Genomic DNA, 18,682 nt, shown 5'->3' on the forward strand with positions numbered 1-18,682 from the left:
AGAGGGGCTTATAGGTCTTCTCTGAGTGGGGAATGGTGCCTTCTAGCTGTAGTTCGCTTTGCCATGCACCAGGCTTAAGCAGTGAAGATGCAGAAGGGTATGTCGGAGTCATGATCACACACGAGGTGCTGGGAGTCCCTAGTTCAAGACTTTTCTCGGTGCAGCTATGAGCTCACTTGAACGTCTTTGGCCAATCCCCATATCCCAACCGACGGCCGTGCCAACCTGAGAAGTGAAACAAACACAGTGTTATGAATTTTTATGTATTAGAATAATAATAATAATTTATTTATACCCCGCCCATCTGACTGGGCTTCCCTAGCCACTCTGGGCGGCTTCCAACAAAAATATTAAAATACTGTACTACATCAAACATTAAAAGCCTCCCTAAATAGGGCCGCCTTCAGATGTCTTCTAAAAGTCTGGTAGTTGTTGTTCTCTTTGACATCTGGTGGGAGGGCCTTCCACAGGGCGGGCGCCACTACCGAGAAGGCCCTCTGCCTGGTTCCCTGTAACTTGGCTTCTCGCAGTGAATGGAACCGCCAGAAGGCCCTCGGTGCTGGACCTCAGTGTCCGGGTAGAACGATGGGGGTGGAGACGTATGCTATAACTTAATTTCATGATTTTGTTATAAATATACATTTTTGTAGAAACTGCTTTTAGCGGGTTGTGTTTGGCATGCAGTGCTTACAAGAATCCAAAATATCTATTAATGATGTTTGGTTTGACCATTTTAATCTATGAGTTTTAATCCATTTCAGTCTATTGCTATGCTAACTTTTTGACAGTTTTGAATTGCTGTTAATTTAATTTGTCGTGACTTTTTGAAAGCTTCCTTGAGGGGTTTTTTAAAAACAGCAACAACAACAATGATCAAGCCGTGCATAAATATTATGAAAATTTATATGCTGCTTAATTGCAGCCATCTCTCAGCAGTGTATGATAAGTGTAACAAATAACAAGTAACAAGTAACAAAGAAAACAAAACCCAATGAAAAGCAAGCTATAAAATGGAAGAATGGCTTTAAAATGGCTGCTGAAATAGAAACAGAGTTAACTCTTTCCCTCCCCCCTGCAGGGACAATGGAGATTTCGCTGGGCCAGGGGCTCCTCATTTTGTTCCTGGTGGTGGTCCCGCTTCTCTACGAATGGAGTGCCACCTTCAAGTACTTCTGCAAGATGGCATTCTACAACAGCTACATCCTCTTCCTGGCCGTCATCGTCATCCCTATTTGCGCAGTCCGTGGGCGCAACGTGGAGAATATGAAGTAAGTACAAGAGTTTGTTTGTTTGTTTGTGTGTATTAGGCTCTTTGGGAGGTATTCAGTTATCTCATTCTGCGAGAGCAAGGATTTTCGTTTGTGCAGTGGGACTCCCCCTGTTCCCTTCCACCTTCCCCAAATCTGCTCCAGAGTGTGTTTTTTTGGGGGGAACCCCCTAGAACAGATTTAGGGGGCCCATGGGGGACAGAGGCTTGGGGAACATTGTTCTTCCATGCCAAAGGAAGTCACTGTGCTGGCGGGATGTTCACAAAGCCAGCGCAATGGTGGGTGCAGCCATTGTGTTTGGCCGGGGGGAACGGGACGGGACAACTCATAAATCTTTTGTTGGAAGATTGGGCATGACTCTGCTTGCTGAGAGAGGGGGAAGAGGGGGAAGGAAGTCCAACTTAGAAATGTTAAATTGATTGCAAAGCTAATGAATTGTATAGACTTGAAAAGTATAAATTAAAACTTAAGAAGAAAAGAGATAGTTTTTTTGCATGGGGCTAAGGCAGGCAGATGGGACACAGGTGGCGCTGTGGGTTAAACCACAGAGCCTAGGACTTGCCAATCAGAAGGTCGGCGGTTTGAATCCCCATGACGGGGTGAGCTCCCGTTGCTTGATCCCAGCTCCTGCCAACCTAGCAGATCTAAAGCACGTCAAAGTGCAAGTAGATAAATAGGTACCACTCCGGTGGGAAGGTAAACGGCGTTTCCGTGCGCTGCTCTGGTTCGCCAGAAGCGGCTTAGTCATGCTGGCCACATGACCCGGAAGCTGTACGCCGGCTCCCTCGGCCAGTAAAGCAAGATGAGTGCCGCAACCCCAGAGTTGGTCACAACTGGACCTTTAAGGCAGGCAGAGCAATGGACCTCCAGACTCCCAGACTATCCCTGTGCCTGTTAACCGGAAGGTTGGTGGTTCGAGACTGCCCAGGGACGGCTGTGGGCAGGAAACCGATTAGATGACTCGTGGGGTCCCTTCCAACGCTTTGATTTTATGTAGCCTCTGACCTATTTTCTGGCCTCCCTGTCCTTTTAAAAATTCAGACGGCTATGTCTTAGGTTGCATCCTGTTTACAACTTTCTAACGCTTCCTCCTCAGACCTCAAGGTGAGAGGTCACCTTGAATCTATCATCGGAAAACAGAGAAGCAGGCATGCCTCCTTTGTCTTCGATTAGTTAGGTTAGAGCTAGAACACTTTTCTATCCAGGTTCTGATTTATTCCCAGAATAAAGCTATTTTCTTACTCTACTCTGTGTGCGATTTCAACAAGTGACGTCTACTCTCTAACCAGATTCACACGTTGTACAATGTACACTCTGCATGTCAAAGAGCTCCAAGCGGCTATTCGTTTCAGTTTCCATAACTTTGGTATCTCTGTATAATGTGACTTAAGTTACACAGAGCATTTTTCATATTTGTACAACGATACTTTGGAGGAGGGATGGGCAGAAGGTAAATTGGGTTCTACTGGTACAGTGGTGCCCCGCAAGACGAATGCCTCGCAAGATGAAAAACTCGCTAGACGAAAGGCTTTTCCGTTTTTTGAGTCGTTCTGCAAGACGAATTTCCCTATGGGCTTGCTTCGCAAGACGAAACGTCTTGTGAGTTCTTGCGAGTTTGTTTCCTTTTTCTTAAAGCCGCTAATAGCCGCTAAGCCGCTAATAGCCGCTAAGCCGCTAATAGCCGTGCTTCGCAAGACGAAAAAACTGCAAGACGAAGAGACTCGCGGAACGGATTAATTTCGTCTTGCGAGGCACCACTGTACATCTCTGAGCGATTTATTCCGAAAGCATTTATGAACCGCTTAATGTTTTAAAAACCTCTTAAGGGGTATGCAATCTGGAAAAAACCATGTCGCCAAAATACAAACCTGTAACCAATACAAACACAGAATAAAACACATGTTAAAAAGGTTTGGGATGTAGCTTTGGTTGAAAAGCTTGGGAATAAATTTTAAGAGGACAGGGCGGCTGGGGGGGGGGAGTGTCAGCTTCACCTTTGAGCCAGTGCCAACGACTGGGCTCAACCTCTTCAGCCCGGACTGAGCCAGGTGAGCTGGGAAGCACTTCCAGGAACCTTCCACTGCAGGGAGCAGGTCTAAGTGCTGTGGACTCACAACTCAGAGCTGTGAGCACCAAACTCAGTTCCAAAAGTCAGCGGAGCACAGCAGAGTATGAACCACACAAACAATGAAGTATAACTTCTTTTATTCTCTACAGCTACTGCATAAACTCACGACTAATTGGAGACCTGGACTGATTGTTACAGCTGCTTGAGCAGTCACCTTATCTATATACAGATAACACTCAGACTCCCTTTGAAGTCAGGCTGGAGCAGAAGCAGCAATGAGCAAAATCCGCCCCCTCCTTTCTGAAACATTGTCAGCAGATTCTTGCAATGGGAGGGGTGAAACCTCTGGATCTGAATGGTGTGATTTTGTAATATATTTGAACGAGGAAATTCACGACAGAATAGCCCCCATCTCAGTATGTTGCTATGTAGAAATTATAGTTCTTTGTGCTGCTTGAAATAGTAAGAACAATACTGACACTTGTTATCTCCTTGCACTTTGTAAAGAATAATTCCTGCCTTATTTGTGTTACTCTCTAGAACTGAGGGACGCGGGTGGCGCTGTGGGTAAAAGCCTCAGCGCCTAGGACTTGCCGATCGTCAGGTCGGCGGTTCGAATCCCCGCGGCGGGGTGCGCTCCCGTCGCTCGGTCCCAGCGCCTGCCAACCAGCAGTTCGAAAGCACCCCCGGGTGCAAGTAGATAAATAGGGACCGCTTACTAGCGGGAAGGTAAACGGCGTTCCGTGTGCTGCGCTGGCTCGCCAGATGCAGCTTGTCACGCTGGCCACGTGACCCGGAAGTGTCTCCGGACAGTGCTGGCTCCCGGCGTATAGAGTGAGATGAGCGCACAACCCTAGAGTCTGGCAAGACTGGCCCGTACGGGCAGTGGTACCTTTACCTTTACTCTAGAACTGAGTTTTATTTGCAGTTTAAGCTTTTCCCATTACGAGTATCTATAGATAAAATCAGTTTGTTTGTTTTTTATTTATTTATTTTATTTAACATAATGATTACAAAACACAAACAAAATACTGCAAATACATACATACATGCACATATATTTCAGATAAGTTGTTGTTGTTTAGTCGTGTCCGACTCTTCGTGACCCCATGGACCAGAGCACGCCAGGCACCTCTGTCCTCCACTACCTCCCGCAGTTTGGTCAAACTCATTTTAGTGGCTTCGAGAACACTGTCCAACCATCTCGTCCTCTGCCATCCCCTTCTCCTTGTGCCCTCCATCTTTCCCAACATCAGGGTCTTCTCCAGGGAGTCTTCTCTTCTCATGAGGTGGCCAAAGTACTGGAGCCTCAGCTTCACGATCTGTCCTTCCAGTGAGCACTCAGGGCTGATTTCCTTAAGAATGGATGCGTTTGATCTTCTTGCAGTCCATGGGACTCTCAAGAGTCTCCTCCAGCACCATAATTCAAAAGCATCAATTCTTCGGCGATCAGCCTTCTTTATGGTCCAGCTCTCACTTCCATACATCACTACTGGGAAAACCATGGCTTTAACTATACGGACCTTTGTTGTCAAGGTGACGTCTCTACTTCTCAAGATGCTATCTAGGCCTGTCATTGCCCTTCTCCCAAGAAGCAGGCGTCTTTTAATTTCGTGGCTGCTGTCACCATCTGCAGTGATCATGGAGCCCAAGAAAGTAAAATCTCTCACTGCCTCCATTTCTTCCCCTTCTATTTGCCAGGAGGTGATGGGACCAGTGGCCATGATCTTTGTTTTTTTGATGTTGAGCTTCAGACCATATTTTGCGCTCTCCTCTTTCACCCTCATTAAAAGGTTCTTTAATTCCTCCTCACTTTCTGCCATCAAGGTTGTGTCATCTGCATATCTGAGGTTGTTGATATTTCTTCCGGCAATCTTAATTCCAGCTTGGGATTCATCCAGCCCAGCCTTTCGCATGATGTATTCTGCATATAAATTAAATAAGCAGGGATAAAATACAGCCTTGTCGTACTCCTTTCCCAATTTTGAACCAACCAGTTGTTCCATATCCAGTTCTAACTGTACCTTCTTGTCCCACATAGAGATTTCTCAGGAGACAGATGAGGTGATCAGGCACTCCCATTTCTTGAAGAACTTGCCATAGTTTGCTGTGGTCGACACAGTCAAAGGCTTTTGCATAGTCAATGAAGCAGAAGTAGATGTCTTTCTGGAACTCTCTAGCTTTCTCCATAATCCAGCGCATGTTTGCAATTTGGTCTCTGGTTCCTCTGCCTCTTCTAAATCCAGCTTGCACTTCTGGGAGTTCTCTATCCACATACTGCTTGAGCCTTCCTTGTAGAATTTTAAGCATAACCTTGCTAGCGTGTGAAATGAGTGCAATTGTGTGGTAGTTGGAACATTCTTTGGCACTGCCCTTCTTTGGGATTGGGATGTAGACTGATCTTCTCCAATCTTCTGGCCACTGCTGAGTTTTCCAAATTTGCTGGCATATTGACTTCAGATAAGTACACATATATAAAAAAGAACAGAAAAGAAAAAAGGTAGAAAAGAAAAAGAAAAAATAAGGAAAAGAAGAAAAGTTGGAAGAATTTCTTCCAAATTTATTCTACAAATATCTCAATAATAAAATTTTGTTGATTGACTTCCATCGCTTACACTGCACTTCCTATATACATTTTAAGCAACATTGTATCTGTTTTTCCGTATTTTCCCCATACAATCTCATACAAATATTCTAATTAATAAGTTTTCTAAATCGTTCATAAATCTATTCTAAACACAACCAATACCTTACATTTAATCTTTGTCTACATAAATAATCATTTAAACGTTTCCATTGTTTCTGGATTATCTATAGATAAAATCAGTTTAATGCGGTTCTGCTCTGCACCCTTCCTTGATAGCTTTTGGCCTAGCTGGAATGTCCCCACAGACTCTGACAATGCCTCTTTCCTTAGATTAAGGATAGAACAGGGTAAACTAGCCTACTGCACAAAGGTAAATTTCGCATTAATTTTATTTGCCAACTTTGTCTCTGGCCCTGCCCACCGCTGACATTTGGCCTCCTGGAATTTTGCTCTGAACGGAATGCCAGGCTACATGGACCTGTGGCTTGGTTTTAGCTAGCAGTGCGGCTTAAGGACTGAAGGCGAGTCTTAGGGGCAGATTTGGAGGATATCATAGAATCACGAGTTGGAAGGGACCCAGGGGTCATCTAGCCCACCCCCCTTGAATGCAGGAATTTCACCCAAAGCATCCATGACAGAGGGCCATCCAACCTCTGCTTAAATACCTCCAAGGAAGCTTCGAGATTTAAAAAAATATATATATAAAGCAGTATAAAAATAAAATGAACCACCATCACACCAAAATTCATTGTAAACAAAGAGGTACCTAGACATTCCATTGTGGCCACTGTAACCTGGGTTTAAGGTGCCATTTGACGATTAACATACATATCTGAGACTGCGTAGTAGGGGATGAGGCGATCTTTTAGGTTAGTGGAATGCCACAGGGAGGCATCTTGGACTTCACCTGAGGCAGCAAAATGTCTTGTGGCAGCTGCTTCTTACATGGTTATATGCAGGTTGGCCTCCTGTGGACTTTACCTTTACTGTATTGCTAGAAAGAGGAGAGCCAATAAAAGCAACTTCTTGCTGCTTTGGTATTTTGAAAACTGAAAGCTGCATTGAACAACACTGGCCTCTAGAGGGAGCATGAGCACTCCAGACACCTCAGTGCCTCAAAAATTATTTATGACTGACAGCTTATTATTTTATTTTTATTTGTATTTATTTTGATATTTACACCACCCTTCATTAAAAGATCTCAGGGCAGTTCACAAGATAAAAACACAAATAAATAGCTAAACAACAGCAACAAAACAGTAACCCGCGCTCCCACAAAGGTATTTAAAAGGTTGTGGCAAATTAATCAGCCAAAAGCCCAGTTGAAGAGGAATGTTTTTGCCTGGCACCTAAAAATATACAGTGGAACGTTGGTTCTCAAATGCCTTGTTTCTCGAACATTTTGGCTCCCGAAACCCAGAAGTATTCCGGTTTTCGAATGTTTGTTGGAAGCCGAACGTCCGATGCTGCTGTCGGCTATTGCGCCAATAGCCGTAATAGCCACGCCTTGGTTTTTGAACGTTTCAGTAGTCGAACGGACTTCTGGAACAGATTACGTTCGAAAACCAAGGTGCCACTGTATAATGAAGCCACTAGGTAAACCTTGGAGAAGGGAAGATGGCAAACTGTTGTTGTCATCATCAGCGACTGCGGTGCAGTGAGGTGCGGAAGTTGCAGGTGAACAAGTTTCTCCTCTTTTCTTTTCCATCTCCAGGATAATCCGGTCCATGATGCTTCATGTGAAGTACCTGTACGGGATCAAGATTGACGTGCGGGGGACAGAGAACTTCAACATCAAGCAGCCTTATGTGATCGTGTCCAACCATCAGAGCTCGCTTGACTTGCTTGGTACGCCTGGGCAGGGGGAAAGGGGGTCTGGGTAGGTGGCCAGAATGTGAGTAGAAAACCCCTTGTGGCCGCTTCCGTCAGTCCATTTTACCATACCACCAAATTATTAAGAGTTCCTGCCCACTTTAAAGCAATCTTCATTGGTTTCCAGGGACACGGGTGACGCTGTGGGTTAAACCACAAAACCTAGAACTTGCCGATCAGAAGGTCGGCAGTTCGAATCCCCACGACGGGGTGAGCTCTCATTGCTAACCTAGCAGTTCGAAAGCATGCCAAAATGCAAGTAGATAAATAGGTACCGCTCCGGCGGGAGGGTAAACGGCATTTCCATGGGCTGCTCTGGTTTGCCAGAAGCGGCTTAGTCATGCTGGCCACATGACCTGGAAGCTGTACGCTGGCTCCCTCGTCCAATAAAGCGAGATGAGCGCCACAACCCCAGAGTCAGCCACGACTGGACCTAATGGTCAGGGGTCCCTTTACCTTTACCTTACGTTGGTTTCTAAGCAGGTGCGGGGAGACTTTGGACCCCTAGATGTTCAAAGAATTGTAAGGTTGGAAGTGACCATGAGCTTCACCTAGCCCAGTGCTTTTTTCCTGGGGGGACGCATATCCATAAACATTTTGTGCATCTAAGTTTGGCCTCATTGAGGGGCAGTATTTCAATATGAGAAGGAAAATGAGAGTACCCCTAAACATTTTTTTAGGAAAAAAAGCATTGACCTAGCCCAACCCCCACTGCAGTGCAGGAATCTTTTGACCATCATGGGGCTCGAACCTGCGACCCTGCAGTTCAAAGTCTCATGCTAAACTACAACAACTCCCATCAGCCCCAGTAAGCGTGGCCTGCAGCCAGGGATGGTGGCAGTTGGCAACCCAAAACCTCTGGGGAGCCAAACGTTCCCTACACCTGATTTGCAGAGCTGGGAAGGCATCTTCAAAAGTCTTCTTCTTTGGCGATCACACATAGCCGAGTAAGATTGTCTGCCATAAACACGGTTTTAACAGTGAGTCCGTAAGTGACTATGGAGGCCAATTCTGGATCCACACGTCCTTCCACAGTGAGGACATTGGTTTCCGGGTGGGAGTCGATCACGGTGAAGCTTTGCCAAATATGTCTTCCTCTTAGTACGTTTCCCCCTTTCGTCCTGAGTTTGAGCGTCTCCAAAGCCCATGACACCTTTGGTAAAGGCTGTTCTCCAACTGGAGCGCTCACAGGCCAGTGTTTCCCAGTTGTTGGTGTTTATACTACATTTTTTAGATTTGCCTTGGGAGAGTCCTTGAACCTTTTTTGTTGACCACCAGCATTATGCTTTCCATTTTTAAGTTCGGAATAGAGGAGTTGCTTTGGAAGACGATAATCAGGCCTGATTATCAAAAGTAATCTAGTCTGGGATAGCCCAACCCTCCAGATGTGACTGAACCATAACTCCTGTTCCTCTTGGCCGCCGTCTGCTGAGAGTCAAACTACATCCAGAGGGGACTGCATTGGCTGCCTCAAATTTTGGTTGACCTTTTTAGAAAGAATTTTGCACAGGAACGGAGTCCAGGAAGTGCAAAAACGTTTTTAAAAATTTGCTTTTACATCCCAGTGGGGAAGCTGTGTCCCTGCAGAAGGTTCTGAGGCTCCCAACAGCCTCCAGGCAGCATGGCCCAGTGGTCAGGGACGATGGGAGTTGTAGTCAATAAGATACAAATTGCCACAGATTCCCCACCTCTGGTGTACTCTGGCTGGGCCTTTGCTGTGCCACCAGGCCATGGTCGCCCCCCGACCGGTGTTCTGGCACATAGTGGGCTGGGCGGCCTTGATCTGTTGCCGTGGCTAACCTTCCCGCTTTCCTCCCTCTCCGCTGCCCCGCCCCGCCCTGCAGGGATGATGGAAGTCTTGCCTGACCGGTGTGTGCCAATCGCCAAGAAGGAGCTGATGTACATGGGCACGGTGGGGCTGGCGTGCTGGCTAGGGGGCATCATCTTCATCAACCGCAAGAAAACCGACGACGCCATTAGCGTCATGGCGGAGACGGCGCAAACCATGCTCTGTGAGGATGTGAGTGTTGCTGGAACGGGAGGCGGGGCTGCCTACATTTTGGGGAATTGTGGGGGATCTGGAGGCACGGGGGCGGGGTAGGAGGGATTGCGAAGTGGGATTGTGTCTGTGTCGTGGCTGGGTGTACAGGATGCAGCAAGAGAGCTAATATTGACTATTTTCCCCAAAATTCACAAGGGCGTGCGCCTGGGTGCTGGCCTCTTGGACTTTCCCACCTTGCTTAAATGCTAACTTGCTGGTACAGCCCTTTTGGGCAGAGAGTGGGAGAGAGGGAAGTTTGCCATTGTAGCGTTCAGCTCTTAATCACAGTGGTTCCTTGGTTCCTGAACGGCTTAGTTGTTGAACAAATCGGCCCCCAAACGCCCCAAACCTGGAGGTAAGTGTTCCAGTTTGCGAATGTTTTTCGGAAGCCGAATGTCCGCTGCGGCTTCTGCTTGAGTGCAGGAAGCTCCTGCTGCCAATTGGAAGCCGCGCTTTGGTTTTCGAATGGTTTCGGACTCCCGGAACGGATTAAGTTTGAGAACCAAGGTACCACTGTACTGGTACTGTCTCCTCAGTGGGTGGAACACACCATCTTGGAGTGCACAAGGCGGAGGGAGACGCTTTTCTGGGAAAACAAACCGGCCTCAAGCTCTCTCCACAGAGAAGGGCTTTTTGGATTTGCTCTGTGCCGATTTAGCCGTCTGCTAAATCGACGCCGCCACAGGGCGGAGTGTGTGGATTGCGACATCTATTTGGCCGAACGGATTGTCCATTTTTAGAGGCAGTGTAGCTCCAGATACAAGTTTCTGGGACCCAAACGACAGTGGAGGGATGTTCTGCCCATGTGCTTCTGCTTGGGAAACATATCCTGGGCCGGATATGGTGGGTTCTTGTGCTGGGTCTCTAGCAGCCACTGGGGAAAGCTTTTTCGGCTTGGGGAATGGAGGGCACAGAAAGGAACCCCTTTAGCTGTATTTGTGCAGCCTGCAGCTACTTATGCTCCTTCCTTTTCTCCTCTGACCCCCCTGCAGGTTCGGGTCTGGGTGTTCCCCGAGGGCACCAGGAACCACAACGGCTCCATGCTGCCCTTCAAGCGGGGTGCCTTCCATTTGGCTGTGCAAGCCCAGGTAGGGAGTCCTTTCCTCTTTACTTAGTCGTGGGGGCGACTCGAGCTGCAAACCCCTGTGCGGTTTTGGCCTCTGAAATCCGGCGGGGGGTGACCTCTGAGCCCAACGCACATCGTGTGTGTCTTGTTAAGGTTGCAGAGCAGCAGGTTAAGAGCCAGGAAGCCACCTCCAAGTCTCTCCTCCGCCACTGACTTTCCAAGCGCGTCTGCCACACCCCTTCCTCTCTCTTTCGGCCTTGACCTCTCCCAACAGGGATAATTGTACTTCGCAGGGCTGTTTTGTAGTTTGGACTTGATATCCCGCTTTATCACTACCCGAAGGAGTCTCAAAGCGGCTCACATTCTCCTTTCCCTTCCTCCCCCACAACAAGCACTCTGTGAGGTGAGTGAGGCTGAGAGACTTCAGAGAAGTGTGACTGGCCCAAGGTCACCCAGCAGCTGCATGTGGAGGAGCGGGGAAGCAAACCTGGTTCACCAGATTACGAGTCTACCACTCTTAACCACTACACCAAAGATTAGCAGGAAGATGTATGCAAAGCATGAACCAGGAGCGCTGCTTTTATTTTTGTTAAGCCAAAGAAAGGTGTCTTAGAAAGAGTCAGAATATTGGTCTGCCTGACTCTGTATTGCCTAAACCAGGGTGTCCCAAGCTTGGGTCTCGCAACTGTTTTTGGACTACAACTCCCATTATCCCTGGCTAGCAAGGCCAGTGGTCAGGGATGATGGGAATTGTAGTCCATAAACAGCAGGAGACCTAAGCTTGGGAAACACTGGCCTAAACGGACTGACTGTGGGTATCCAGGGTTTCAGAGGCAGAGTCCTTTCCTCTCATAGAATTTCAGAGTTGGAAGAGACCCCCAGGGTCCAACCCCCTGCAACGCAGGAATCTCAGCCATGCAACACATGGTTATAAAAGCAGATGAAACCAGTGCTGCTCTAAAACAAAACTGCTCCAAGTCGAACGGAACAGAGTCGATGGCGGAAAAGAGTTGGGCACCATTCAGTGAAGCCCCTGAGGAGTCAAAAAGTCCAAAGAGGTGTGTTTTCATAATAAAAAACTTAGCAATCCTATGGCACTATTCAGAGAATCGGGTGCCCTTTTACCAGTTCTTGCAAAGGCTTTAATAGGTTAGACCACCATGACAGGAGAGGAAGGAGGAAAGAGGGAAGAAAGAGCTGGAAAAGGAGGGAGGGAGAAAGGAAGGAAGGTTTTTCTCATAATGCTGGAACCCTTTTCATGCAGAACACAGCTAAACGCTGGGATTCGTTTCCCAAAAGATGTCACCACAGCCACCAAATCAAAACAACTTTTAAAAGACGTTTAGACACCTTTTTTTTTTTAACAGCCCTCCCTGAAGTGTATTACCTTTTTGTCTTCTTCCCTCTGTCCCTCCCTCCCCACCTTTCCAGGTTCCTATCATCCCAGTTGTGATCTCATCGTATCGGGATTTCTACAGTAAGAAGGAAAGGCGTTTCACCACGGGTGAGTCCAGCCGTCTGGCTCCTTTTCCCTCCCTTCCCCTTCCCTTATCCACATGGACGAGGCTGGTTCTGACAAACCTGTGGCCACTCACTGGCTGTTGTGGTAGGGTCTTCTGAAGATGGGTGATGTAATTTTGGGGGTTAAATGGCTTTGAGTGATTTCAGTGCTGCTTTCAATAGGGCTACATAGCTGGAATGGGGTGTGGCCTGTTGAAAAGGGGTGTGACCTGCGGAAATTCTCAAGGGCCAGATAGACCTTGCAGGCAGGCAGGTGGGGGCTGGCAGAGGGCAGAGTGAAGAGTGAAGTTTGTGGGGCAGGACCCCATATGCTTTATTTCCCTGGCCACATTCTTAAAGGTAAAGGTAAAGGGACCCCTGACCATTAGGTCCAGTCGTGGCCGACTCTGAGGTTGCGGCGCTCATCTCGCTTTATTGGCAGAGGGAGCCGGCGTACAGCTTCCAGGTCATGTGGCCAGTGGATGCTCGGGTTGCGAACGTGATCCGTGCAGGATGCACGTTCGCAACCCGCAGCAGTGCGTCTGCGCACACGCGTGTTGCGATTCGGCTCTTCTGTGCATGCGTGACTGCTGAAACCCGGAAGTAACCTGTTCCAGTACTTCCGGGTTTCAGCGGTCCGTAACCCAAAAAAAACGGAACCTGAAGCGTCTGTAACCCGAGGTATGACTGTACAACTAAAAATGTATGATTGCTTTACCTATTTTAACCCCCCCCCCAGCTGTTTTAATTTACGTTGTGAGCTGACCTGGGAGGAAAGTGGGAATATGAAATTAGCAGGCAAATAAATGAAAATGCAGTGGTGCCTCTAGATGCGAACGGGATCCGTTCCGGAGCCCCATTTGCATCTAGAAGCAAACGTAACCCGTGTCCGCGCATCTGCGGGTCACGTTTCGGCACTTCTGCGCATGCACGTGACATCATTTTGAGCGTCCGCGCATGCGCAAGTGGCGAAACCCGGAAGTAACGCGCTCCATTACTTCCAGGTTGCTGCGGAGCACAACTTGAACACGCTCATCTCAAAGCACATTCAACCCGAGGAATGACTAATTAAATACCCCCCGCCCTGCCTCTTTGCAGCCTGCACACTTAACACTTTTCTTTTTCTTTCCTTCTCTCTCCCTTTCTGCCCCCCGCCTGGTCCGGCTACATCACCACGGCCCCTTTCCACTGCCTCCATCTCCTCCTCCTCCGGCGCAGGGCGCTGCACGGTCCAGATCCTGCCTCCCATGCCTACGCGGGAGCTGGTGGCTGAAGATGTGCCGGCACTGACAGATCGCGTGCGCCATGCCATGCTCATTGCCTTTGAGGGGCTCTCGGTGGAGCTGGGTGCCCCGCAGTGACCCCCTTTTACTACTTCCTCCCTCCCAACATCCGGCCCTAGAGAGAGACAGAGAGGAGCTTATGGGGTGGGGACTGGGAACAGCTTTGCGCCCACTGGGACGGGGGCCACGGCAAAAGAGGGCAGCGTTAACTCCCCAGCGGCCAAGCCAGGACCAGGAGTGGCAGAGGCGGTGATGGGAGCGGCCCACGCTACAACCAAACTCGGAGATTTTCAAGCTGGGGTGGGCTTCGCCTGGCCACGCCCACAAGGAGCCGCAGGGGCGGAGTTGATCCCAGCCACGCCCGCTTCCACCTTTCGGACCAGAATTCTCCCCTCCCACAACCAGGTAGATGGCGCAGCCCTCTCCCCGCCAGGTCTTCTTCCCCTCAACCGTTTCTGTCGATGTGAACTGTTCCGCTTGAGCTTCTCGGACTGGACCACTCCAGCCCCCTGTTCCGGGGTCAGGGAGCATTTTGTGGGCTGACCCACAGGCAACGTATAAACAGAACCACTCCTCGAACCCTGCAGAGGGAAGATTCATCCCGGCGCTCCTCTGGGGGACGAGATGGGCGCAGGGCAGGTTCTGAGTGCGAACACTGCAAAATGTGAAGCCGGGTTGCTAGCTGGTTGCAAACACCCCGCTGGCCTTTCACGAAGGGGTGTGTGTGTATGTGTTTGCGTGTGAGATAAGGGAATGGACACGATTGATCGATCCGCTACATCTTGCCTGCGGTGGGAGCGAGGCGGCGACGAACCACTCCAGAGCTCCCCAAGGAGGGGAGGTGTGCGGACTACGACCCACCCAGGCCTCTGACTGATCAGCAGCTCTAATAAAACGGTGGACAAGACTACCTCCCTCTGTGAAAGGGGCACGGCGAATGGGGGAACTGCGGCGGGGTGGGGGGGCTGGGGACACAGAAAGAATGTGACTCTGTATTGGCTCTTTTCAGTCACCCGGTGGGTGAAACGAGGGAACGAAAGAGCAGCTTTGCGGGGAGGGGGGGTTGCGGTGTGTCTCACGGGGAGGTGGGGGGGGCTAAAATAATATGGGCTGACCCTGTGGAACCCAGTTTATGGGACCAGCCCTCGACCCAATTGATGTGGGGCAGAAATTAGGGATGCTACTTTGGGGGGAAACGAGAGCAGGAACGTGAGAAGACGCCCGTTTCCTGACGGCCTCTCTGGTCCTGTTACTTTTGTGTTGGTTAAAATATTTTAACTGCCCTGCGAAGGGGGAAGCAAGCCTGCCCTTATCCAAGCTGCGTCAACGTGGCAGCCTGCTTTCCTGGTTCCATTTGGAGGCATTGGGCACTGCAAACTCTCATTTTTTGGTCTCGGAGATGGGCAGAGGGGAGGTACGTGTGTGTGCTCCCTCTGAGGCAAAATATGGCAGGAAGGCTGAGGTCTTGGGACAGGGCATTGGGGAAGGGCAACCAGTGTTTGGGTGCGGGGTCACTAGGCTGAATTTTTTGGGGGGGAAGGGGTGCACAACATGGAGGGGGGGCTAGTGGCATGAGGCTGGTGCCCTTTAGCCAATTGGGCCAAGCAGGAATTAAATTGTGGTGGTGGTAGTTGATGTGGCACCCTTCAGCTATTACTGAACTACAATTCCCATCATCCTTCACCACGGGCCACACTGGCTGAGGCTGATGGGAGCTGGGGTACGGCAGCCGCTGGAGGGCACCTCGTTGCCTGGCCTACTCCAAGGCCTCAGGCGGAGGGAAAAGCCTTTCCCGGACCTGTTCTCTCTAGCCCTGGGGCTGATGGGAGTTGTAGTCCAGATGATTGGGAGGGTGCCATGTTGGTGCCCCATAAGGCCTGGGATGAAGGAGAGACAAATTGGGGGCAGTCAGATGCTTGCACTTCCTGTGCGTGCTTCCTGGGACTGGAGTGGATTTCTGTGTGCAGCTATATTTTTTATGAGGGTGGGCCATTAGGATTGGGGAGAGGCTATAATTTTGGGATGAGAGACCCCTCTACTGTGGGGGGGCAGGCGTGCTTGGGGAGCTGTTTCAGGGAGTGTGCGCTTGTTCGTGGGGTGGGTGGGATTTTGCCAAATATTCCCTGCTATGGGGGGAAGAGGGGCTGCTGCCTCTGCTCCTCTCCTGCCTTTGGGGAATTCCCCCCCCCGATATATTTCTGTCCTCTCCCTAGTTGGAGACCCAGTTGCCTATCCCTCCCGCCAGATGCCCTTCCAGGGGGGGCTGTTGATGTCGGGGGAGCGTCGATGTGGGGAGGGGCGACGGGTAAAAGGGGCATCACCAAGTCCATGTTCCTAAGACCTTCCTGCTTTTAATAAAGACCCTCAAACAAGCCCCCACCATTGCAACTGCGTCTCGCTGTGTGTCTCCAGCAGATAAAGGTGGGGGGGTTTTGTGTGATGGTGGGGTCCTTCAACCTTTGCCTTTGGCACCTTTTCGGAGATGTTGGGGTTGAGCTGCAGGCGAAGCCTTTTTGTGCATCTGCTGCTGACGTTATCAGAATTGCAGCTGTTTACCTGCAGATAAACTATGGAAAGAGCTGGGGGGGGGGGTTGCCCTCACAGGAGGTAGTGATGGTCACACACTGGGATGGCTTTAAAAATGGGATTAGATAGATGCATGGATAATATTATCATTAATATTTACATACAGGGCTTCAACCCTTTGTACCTGAAGGAGCATCTCCACCCCCATCGTTCTGCCCGGATACTGAGGTCCAGCTCTGAGGGCCTTTTGGCGGTTCCCTTATTGCAAGAAGTGAGGTCACAGGGAACCAGGCAGAGGGCCTTCTCGGTAGTGGTGTCCACCTGTGGGACCTCTTCTCAGATGTCAAAGAGATAAATAACTAAACTTTTAGGAGACATCTGAAGGCAGCCCTGTCTAGCGAAGTTTTCATAGAATCATAGAGTTGGAATAGACCACAAGGGCCATCGAGTCCAACCCCCTGCCAAGTTTTTAAGGTGTGATTTTTATTATTAAATGTCTTTTTGTTGGAAGCCGCCCAGAGTGGCTGGGGCAACTCAGTCAGATGAGCGGCATATAAATAATAAAACTACTACTATTATTTTATTCCCAAATAAATCCAGCTGCAGCAATTCATTCCAATGAACAATTGTTAACTGGATCAGAATCTTACAAGAGATTCTGTGGAATTAAAATGGCATCTTTCTCCAAACAGGACTGCTACCATTCAAGAAGTTAATAAGTGACCTTTTATTTATTTGTTTTTTAATAAAAGGAAATTAACTATGTCAAAAGTGCAGCTTGGACAATATTCTCTTGCCCAGAGAGCTGTCCCTGGGAAACCCGGCGTCAGGTTCCCACGACCCCCAAATTCACTTGGGAAGACAAGCAAACTAATGCCAGAGTACTGGAAGAAGCAAAGATCACCCATGTCGAAGCAATGATTCTTCAACAACAATTTCGTTGGACTGGTCATGATGTTCAGATGCCTGATTGTCATCTTCCAAAGAATGGAAAGCGAAATACCAGTGGACAACAAAAGAGGTTTATAAAGACACTCTTGAGGCAAATCTTTTAAAAATGCAGTATAAGCACTGACAACTGGGAAACACTGGCCTGCGAGCGCTCCAATTGGCAAACAGCCTTTACCAAAGGTGTCATGGACTTTGAAAAAGCACAAACTCAGGACAAAAGGGAGAAACATGCTAAGAGGAAGGCACTCTTGGCAAACCCTCACCGTGATCAACTCACATCCAGAAACATATGTCCCCATTGTGGAAGGACGTGTGGGTCCAGAATTGGCCTCCACAGTCACGGACTCACTGTTAAGACCGTGTTCATGGAAGACAATCTCACTCGGCTACGAGTGATCACCAAAGAAGATTTTTAAAAAATGATTATGCTTCGCCGCGAAAGATTATGCCGTAATAAAGCCATTCCTCTTTCAGATGCTGCAACGTGCTATCATAGCTTGCCCTGTTGGATACTGAGCTCAATGGTAGCATTCATAGGTTTAGGGTGAGCTTCCAGGCAGAGGAATTGAATGCAGATCTTTCCCTAGTTCCAGAGCTGGATAACCTGTGGTCTTCTAGATGTTGGATTTCCATTTCCATCAATGCCCACCACACCCCCATCGGGGGGGGGGGAGGTAAGGGAAGATGGGAGTTGCGTTGTCCAACAACACTGCAGCCAACTTAGCAGGGACAGCGAGATCTCAAAAGCAAATAAGTGCCTTCCGTTGTTTACGTGTGGTTGGAAGAAGTACAGGGTTGCAGGCAATGTGGTGCAGAACATGATCATTAGCTTGTTAGGAGTTTGGTGCATTTCAGAAGAAGGAGTTTGAGAGGCGTTGAGAGCTCTACCTGTTGAATTCTGGACTGACGGTGGTGGAGAGATCAGCCCAGGATAAACAAGGTGATGGAGAAACTGGAAAATGGCGATGGCACGTTCCAAGAAACAAAAAGGAGTGCTCTTCACCACAGAAAAATTCAGGCAACAAAATAAAGAACACCCCAGGAAGGCCACATTGCTACTTAAAAGTTGGCATGAGTCAGACGCTAACACTTTTAAATTCCATTGACTTCTGTGGGGGCATTAAGCACCTGCTTAAGATTGCTGTCCTTTGCATAGTTGGGAATAATCTACTACTTGCAGCAGGATTTGCAAATGAGTCAACACGCATAGAAATTCATTGTAAATCTCCCATTGAAATCAAAAGTGCTGAATTTTCCTCTCTTTTTTGCATTGGCTGTGAATGCCTCAAGAATTCTGTGTGGCCGTGCTTCGAATTCTTCCAGAAGAATGCTGTGCGACTCAGAAGCTTGCTTCCATTAGTTAATCCGTTAGAGGCCTAGCCCTTGCTGTGCGTATTTTGCTTTTAAGTAATGAGTGGAGTGTGCCCAGGGAGGAGATGTTAAACTGGAGTTTCCTAGAGCAGTAGCCACCAGCCCAGAGGGGGGTGCAGGAGGTGGGGGTTTCCCATCAATCGAGTCCA

General features: G+C 48.8%; 1 protein-coding gene across 4 annotated transcripts in view; it reads left to right on the forward strand.

The window, feature by feature from the left end:
* Positions 1–14,894, forward strand: part of AGPAT1 (1-acylglycerol-3-phosphate O-acyltransferase 1) — a 45,197-nt gene extending 30,303 nt beyond the window's left edge. For 3 of the 4 annotated variants that reach the window (XM_053379367.1, XM_053379366.1, XM_053379365.1), the window contains exons 2-7: positions 1,079–1,268; positions 7,638–7,771; positions 9,640–9,815; positions 10,829–10,924; positions 12,334–12,406; positions 13,621–14,894. In XM_053379367.1, the coding sequence (XP_053235342.1) occupies positions 1,084–1,268; positions 7,638–7,771; positions 9,640–9,815; positions 10,829–10,924; positions 12,334–12,406; positions 13,621–13,763 (807 nt within the window). In that variant the 5' untranslated portion in view covers positions 1,079–1,083 and the 3' untranslated portion in view covers positions 13,764–14,894. Of the gene's footprint in view, positions 1–1,078; positions 1,269–3,485; positions 3,695–7,637; positions 7,772–9,639; positions 9,816–10,828; positions 10,925–12,333; positions 12,407–13,620 lie in introns of those variants that run through there. The other variant, XM_053379368.1, reaches the window with a different exon arrangement.
* Positions 14,895–18,682: the final 3,788 nt, after the last annotated feature.

This window comes from Podarcis raffonei, chromosome 2 (assembly GCF_027172205.1).
Source record: "Podarcis raffonei isolate rPodRaf1 chromosome 2, rPodRaf1.pri, whole genome shotgun sequence".
Lineage (NCBI taxonomy): Eukaryota > Metazoa > Chordata > Lepidosauria > Squamata > Lacertidae > Podarcis > Podarcis raffonei.